The 7,275-nt window shown below is 51.8% G+C and overlaps 2 protein-coding genes across 2 annotated transcripts; one reads left to right on the plus strand and one right to left on the minus strand.

The window, feature by feature from the left end:
• Window positions 1–404: 404 nt before the first annotated feature.
• UHO2_04602 (uncharacterized protein) lies at window positions 405–2,555 on the minus strand (the record flags this gene model as incomplete). Its single annotated transcript, XM_041558594.1, has 2 exons — window positions 405–2,468; window positions 2,520–2,555. The coding sequence occupies 2 exons, from the start codon at window positions 2,553–2,555 to the stop codon at window positions 405–407; spliced, it is 2,100 nt and encodes a 699-aa protein (XP_041414528.1).
• Window positions 2,556–4,296: 1,741 nt separating this feature from the next.
• Window positions 4,297–5,999, plus strand: UHO2_04603 (uncharacterized protein; the record flags this gene model as incomplete). The annotated part of the gene is made up of 3 exons (XM_041558595.1): window positions 4,297–4,787; window positions 4,859–5,362; window positions 5,429–5,999. The coding sequence occupies 3 exons, from the start codon at window positions 4,297–4,299 to the stop codon at window positions 5,997–5,999; spliced, it is 1,566 nt and encodes a 521-aa protein (XP_041414529.1).
• Between the last annotated feature and the right edge of the window lie 1,276 nt (window positions 6,000–7,275).

Raw genomic sequence — 7,275 nt, forward strand, 5'->3', positions numbered from 1 at the left:
TTGACATGCACCCATAATAAAAGTTGTTGCTCTATACACCAATAAGAGTGTCCTAGACTGTCATGATGATAGACCAACTTGTTGTGGAGCTGCGGCCAACTTTGCATTTTTGAAATTTTGGCCAAAGCTGCAAGGGTCCCCCCTTGGAGGGGTAGGATATGGACCACCTCAGATCTTTATGCTACCTTAATGAACATTGTAGAAACATGCTAGGAGATGATGGATACAGAGTTTCAGACAGGAGTGAAGTCTGGTCATTGAGATATGGTGATTTGTGTTGGCCAACTCTAACCCTACTTGGTGACATGTGACAGTCATGACCAGCAGAGGTTGTTGGCTATTTACAAGGGTGTTTCTTTGGGCTTTGTGAGGAGTGCTATGTACATACAGTCTGGTCAGTCTGATCACAAGCTCAGGATCTCATAGTGGTTGCCACCCAGGTGGATGAGCCCCTGGTATGGTCCACCAGCTCCACCTGGGTAGGTGGTGTGGAGGTCATGCTGGTCAGAGTACACCCACAGGCTGCAGTGGTGTGCCTCTGCGAGTCCCAGAAGGGCGAGCTCATCTCCCCAGGTGCCTTCCTTGGCCATCTGGTCCAGCCAGGCACCAGGTCCAAGGTGACCACTACCCTCTGCAGCAAAGGTGGCCACCAAGTATGGTTGGCTATGGAGCCACTCCACTGCATCTTTCCTGACCTCCATGTGGTGGTCCTGAGTACCATAGACATGGTAGCTGACAGCCCTAAAAAGACAGTTACCATCTGGCTTGATTGTGGTGGACCGCTTGACCCTTGGTAGATGTGGTACCTCCACCATACCATCCATTGGGACAATAGTGTTGAGCATGGGCACCCAGGGGATCTCCAAAGACATCTGCATGGCTGTTGTAGGGTCCTGGACCATCTTGGAATGCAGCTGCATGGTGGTGGTGGCAGCTGGAGCCTCTGGAGTGGGCAGACGCTCCACTGTGGTGATTGGCTCAGCTGGGGAGGGAGACCAAGTTGACTCGGCAGGGGCTGGCAGGAACTCCTCTGGCAAGATCAACTCATCCTGGGTAACAAGCTGGAGGATATGCTCCCTGGCCTGGGACTGGTTCAGCTTTCTGCCACACACTGAGCACTTGATTCGGAACTGTTGGGCTTGACCATCCCATGTGTATGTGTAGCCTGGGTCAGGGCAGGCATGGCATTGCAACTGCTTCCTGAGTGCTGTGAAGAGTGCCTTCATGGCTGGCACACCCTTGATGTGGTTCAGGGTGATATGGGTAGGCTCTGGTTCCTGCACCAGTGCAGCAGCAGGCTGCTCTTGGTCCTCTTCATCCAGCCACCAGGCATCAGCAGCATTGAAGGCAGTGGTCTTGAGGCGTCCGGTGTTCCATCCCAGGGCATTGAAGAGGTCAAGGATGATCTGCTTCTTGTTGCCATGCAGCTTTGACTCATCCCTGCCGATGAAAGCCCTGACTGTCTCTGCCTTGGTGAGGAGGTGCTTGAGGTTGGCCAGGTAGTCTGCCTTGGTGATGGTGATCATCCTGAGCTGGTAGGGATGCAACAGCTCCAGTCTGTCATACAGGTAGGCATCAAGGTTGAGGAGTGGAGTCTTGTGGATGATGTCCTTGGCCAGCATGAGTGTGGGTGCAGTGACAGTGACCTCGAGGTGGAGACCACCCATGATGGAGCGTGGTGTGATCTCCATGGCCTTGAACTGGTTCTTGAGGTTGGTGTGTTGTACTCTAGCCCGCCTCACAGTGTCTGGTGCCCAGAGAGCTTGATTGCCTGACTCTGCCTTGATGCAGTGCACCAGATGTGGGTATGCCTTGACCTGGTACATTTCACCTTTTCCAAGGGCGATATCCATGTGGACTGAGCCATAGCCCATGGCAATGGGAAGAAGCATGGGGTACAGTGTCATCTTGGGGTTACTGTACTGCACAGGTTGGACAAGTGTGATGCGTGGATCATCATACATGGTGCCGAGGTCAAATGTGTTGAGGTGGGCAAGTGGGTGGTTGAGGTTTCCGATGTTGGACTTGAGGGTGAGGAGGTGCCACTTCTGGCCATAGACTTGGAGGCGGATGGTGTTGCAGCCTATCTGGCTGAGGTAGTCCATCAGCTGGCCGACAGTGATGGTTTGCTTGCCTTTGATGAGGGCCAGGGGGAAGGTTGAGGGCTTGATGATGAGGTGGCTGTCCATCATGGCCTTGAGGAGAGGTTGCTTGAGGGAGGGATTGAACTTGAAGAGGCTGGCAGCTTGGGCAAAGTAGACCCAGTCCTTGAAGTAGGCGTTGTCCTTGATGATGGGGGTGGGGGCATGGCTGATGAGTTGCAGGGTCAGCTCTGGGTGGTAGAGCTTGAGGAGGTCTTGAGGGAAGAGGGATATGTTGTAGGCATTGACATCTTGAGGGACAGAGTGGATGATGGTTAGGGTTACAAGGGTGTTCCCGGCGAGACCCTTGGAAACATGAAATCTGTACTAATGAGATATGTAGGGATACCCTAGGACTATGTGTATGCAAAGTCTCACGGTACCCTGTTCCGCAGTGGCTGAGATATGGGCCATCAAAGTTTGGTCACTAGGTTTGAACTTTGGTGAACCTAGGTAAACTTCAATGAAGCTGGGTAAACTTCAATGAACTGGGGTAAACTTCAATGAACCTAGGAAAACTTCAATGAACCTAGGTTAACATGAATGAACCTAGGTAAATGTTGATGAAGCCAGGCAAATGTTGGTGAAGCTAGGTAAACTTTGATGAAGCTAGGCAAACTTTGGTAAGCCTTGGTAAACCCCAGTACATCTATGTTCAATGTACCTCAACCTCTGTGAACCCCAGCAAACCCTAGCCCTAGCCGGTGTGTCTTGCTTGCAGGCAATGCACAATTGCGCTCCGCCAAATTCGAAATTCACGCGACTGTGTTGACCCCCAATGCACTCGAAATTTACACTGCTCAAGTGCTGCAATGCAAACAAATTTATTTTCGCTGGAGCAGCGCAAATTGAGCAACGCACAGCTGGAGCAATGCACTCACAGCTGGAGCAACGCACTCACAGCTGGAGCAATGCACTCACAGCTGGAGCAACGCACACTCTGCTGGAGCAATGCAATCTGAGCAGCGCACAGCTCGAGAGCAACGCACTGTTCGAGAGCAACACACAGCTCAAGAGCAATGCACTGCTTGAGAGCAATGCACTGTTCAAGAGCAACACACAGCTCAAGAGCAATGCACTGTTCGAGAGCAACGCACTCACAGCTGGAGCAACGCACTCACAGCTGGAGCAATGCACACTCTGCTGGAGCAATGCAATCTGAGCAGCGCACAGCTCGAGAGCAATGCAGAGCTCCAGCACAACTCTTGCACTTACACCCCACAACTACTCAGCCTTACAACTCCTTTGTCGACATCATGAGCCTCCTTTGCACTCTTAGGCCTTTGTTCTTGCTGCCACTACTTCTCATCATCACCGCACAACATAATCACCACTTGTCTTCATCAGCTGTTGTTCTCTCTCATGCTCACACCTCACTACCACTCTGCCTTACAACACCTTTGTCGACATCATTTCTCTCTCACACTCACACCTCACTACCGCTCAGCCTTACAGCACCTTTGTTGACATCATTTCTCTCTCACGCTCACACCTCACTACCAATCAGCCTTGCAACACCTTTGTCAACATCATCAGCCTTTGTCCTTTATGCTCTCACACCTTTGTCGACATCATTAACCTTTGTTCTTACACTCTCACACCTTTGTCGACATCATCAGCCTTTGTTCTTACACTCTCACACCTTTGTCCTTTACGCTCTCACCCCTTTGTTCTTGCCACTGCTGCTTTTCTCACCATCACCACACATCACCATTGCCACTTGTTTCCTCCAGGTGTTTGCTCATCATCAATCCTTAGTTGATCTTCAACCCTAGCCCTAGCCGGTGTGTCTTGCTTGCGGGCAACGCACAATTGCGCTCCGCCAAAATCGAAATTCACGCGACTGCGTTGACCCCCAACGCACTCGAAATTTACACTGCTCAAGTGCCGCAACGCAAACAAATTTATTTTTGCTGGAGCAGCGCAAATTGAGCAACGCACAGCTGGAGCAACGCACTCACAGCTGGAGCAACGCACACTCTGCTGGAGCAACGCAATCTGAGCAGCGCACAGCTCGAGAGCAACGCACTGTTCGAGAGCAACACACAGCTCAAGAGCAACGCACTGCTCGAGAACAACACACTGTTTGAGAGCAACGCACTCACAGCTGGAGCAACGCACTCACAGCTGCAGCAACGCACTCACAGCTGGAGCAATGCACACTCTGCTGGAGCAACACAATCTGAGCAGCGCACAGCTCGAGAGCAACGCACTGTTCGAGAGCAACACACAGCTCAAGAGCAATGCACTGCTCGAGAACAACACACTGTTTGAGAGCAACGCACTCACAGCTGGAGCAACGCACTCACAGCTGCAGCAATGCACTCACAGCTGGAGCAACGCACACTCTGCTGGAGCAACACAATCTGAGCAGCGCACAGCTCGAGAGCAACGCACTGTTCGAGAGCAACGCACAGCTCAAGAGCAACACACAGCTCAAGAGCAACGCACAGCTGGAGCAACGCAATCTGAGAAGCGCAATCTCATCAGCGAACTGCTGGACAGCGCACACTCTGTCGGAGCAGCACAATTGAGAGCAGCGCAATTGAGAGGAGCGCAATCGAGAGGAGCGCAATCACGAGCAGAGCAGGAGAGAGGAGCACAATCGACAGTAGCGCAAGAGAGAGCAGAGCGAGAGAGAGGAGCGTAATCGACAGGAGAGCAATCTAGAGACGAGCAGCAGAGAGGAGCGCAATTGACAGGAGTGCATTCGACAGGAGCACAATCGAAAGGAGCTCAATGGACAGGAGCTCAATAGACAGGAGAGCAATCGACAGGAGCTCACTTGAGAGCAGAGCAGGAGAGAGGAGCGCAATCAACAGTAGCGCAAGAGAGAGCAGAGCGAGAGAGAGGAGCGCAATTGAGAGGAGTGCAATCAAGAGGAGAGCAACCGAGAGGAGCGCAATCGGGAGCAGAGCAGCAGAGAGGAACGAAATCAAGAGGAGCGCTCACTCTGCTGCAGCAGCGCAATCGAGAGGAGCGCAATCACGAGCAGAGCAGGAGAGAGGAGCACAATCGACAGTAGCGCAAGAGAGAGCAGAGCGAGAGAGAGGAGCGCAATTGAGAGGAGTGCAATCGAGAGGAGAGCAACCGAGAGGAGCGCAATCGGGAGCAGAGCAGCAGAGAGGAGCGCAATCAAGAGGAGCGCTCACTCTGCTGCAGCAGCGCAATCGAGAGGAGCGCAATCACGAGCAGAGCAGGAGAGAGGAGCACAATCGACAGTAGCGCAAGAGAGAGACCAGCAGAAGAGAGGAGCGCAATCGACAGGAGTACTCACTCTGCTGCAGCAGCGCAATCGACAAGAGCTCGATCGACAGGAGTTCAATCAAGAGCAGCACAATCGACAGAAGCTCAATCAAGAGAAGAGCAATCGGCAGGAGCTCTATCGACAGGAGCGCAATCGAAAGGAGTGCAATCGACAGGAGCACAATTGACAGGAGCACAATCGACAGGAGCGCAATCGACAGGAGCGCAATCTACAGGAACGCAATCGAGAGCAGAGCAGGAGAGAGGAGGTCTATCGACAGGAGCGGAATCGACAGGAGCACAATCGAAAGGAGGGCAATCTACAGGAACGCAATCGAGAGCAGAGCAGGAGAGAGGAGGTCTATCGACAGGATCTCAATCGACAGGAGCACAATCAGGAGGAGTGCCATTAAGAGGAGTGAAATCGAGAGGAGCTCAATCGAGAGCCGAGCAAGAGAGAGGAGCTCACTCGAGAGGAGCGCAATCGACCGCAGAGCAAGAGAGAGGAACGCAAGAGAGAGGAGCACAATCGACAGGAACTTTATCGACAGGAGCTTTATCAACAGGAGCTCATTGGAGAGGAGCGCAATTGACAGGAGCGCAATCGAGTGAAGAGCAGCAAAGAGGAGCGCAATTGACAGGAGTGCAATTGACAGGAACGCAATCGACAGGAGCGCAATCAACAGGAGCTCAATGCAGAGGAGCGCAAACGACAGGAGCGCAATCGAGAGCAGAGCAAGAGACAGGAGCGCAATCTAGAGCAGAGCAGGAGAGAGCAGCGCATTCGACAGGAGCACGATCGACAGGAGTGCAATCGCCAGGAGCTCAATGCAGAGGAGCGCAAACGACAGGAGCGCAATCGAGAGCAGAGCAAGAGACAGGAGCGCAATTGAGAGGAGCGCAATCGACAGGAGTGCATTCAACAGGAGCTCGATCGAGAGCAGTGCACACTTTGCTGGAGCAGCACAATCAAGAGGAGTGCACTGCTGGACAGCGCTCACTCTGCTGGAGGAGCACAAGTCGAAGGAGCACAAGACTTACCATCATTTCAAACCCGATCTAACATTTGGAGCACGTTGACCGACATTTATTTTTGACATCAGATTCAATCTAACATTCTTGAGACGTGTCTAACATTTTGTGACCTCTATTTCGACCTCATATTTTCGTACCTTTTGTTAAATATGTGTTCTTTGTTTCAATCTAGTATTTTGCGCACATTACTGATACTTTGAAATTATTGTTTCGATCTAACCTTTTTGGCATGTGACCTGTGTTATGTAACCCCTTTTTGATCTAACATCTATCACACGTGACTGATATTTTCCTCGTGCCTCACAGCTAGCAGCGCACTGCTGGACAGCGTAATTAAGAGGAGCGCACTGCTTGACAGTGCACACTCTGTTGCAGAAGCACAACTCAGAGCAGTGCAATCGAAAGCAGAGCAAGGGAGAGGAGCGCAATCGACAGGAGCGCAGGAGAGAGCAGAGCGAGAGAGAGAAGGGCAATTGAGAGGAGGGGTTAGGGTTAGGGTTAGGGTTACAAGGGTGTTCCCAGTGAGACCCTTGGAAACATGAAATCTGTACTAATGAGATATGTAGGGATACCCTAGGACTATGTTTTTGCAAAGTCTCACGGTACCCTGTTCCGTGGTGGCTGAGATATGGGCCATCAAAGTTTGGTCACTAGGTTTGAACTTTGGTGAACCTAGGTAAACTTCGGGTTAGGGTTAGGGTTAGGGTTAGGGTTAGGGTTAGGGTTAGGGTTAGGGTTAGGGTTAGGGTTAGGGTTAGGGTTAGGGTTAGGGTTAGGGTTAGGGTTAGGGTTAGGGTTAGGTTAGGGTTAGGGTTAGGGTTAGGGTTAGGGTTAGGGTTAGGTTAGGGTTAGG

Source organism: Ustilago hordei, assembly GCF_900519145.1.
Source record: "Ustilago hordei strain Uho2 genome assembly, contig: UHO2_contig_09, whole genome shotgun sequence".
Classification (NCBI taxonomy): domain Eukaryota; kingdom Fungi; phylum Basidiomycota; class Ustilaginomycetes; order Ustilaginales; family Ustilaginaceae; genus Ustilago; species Ustilago hordei.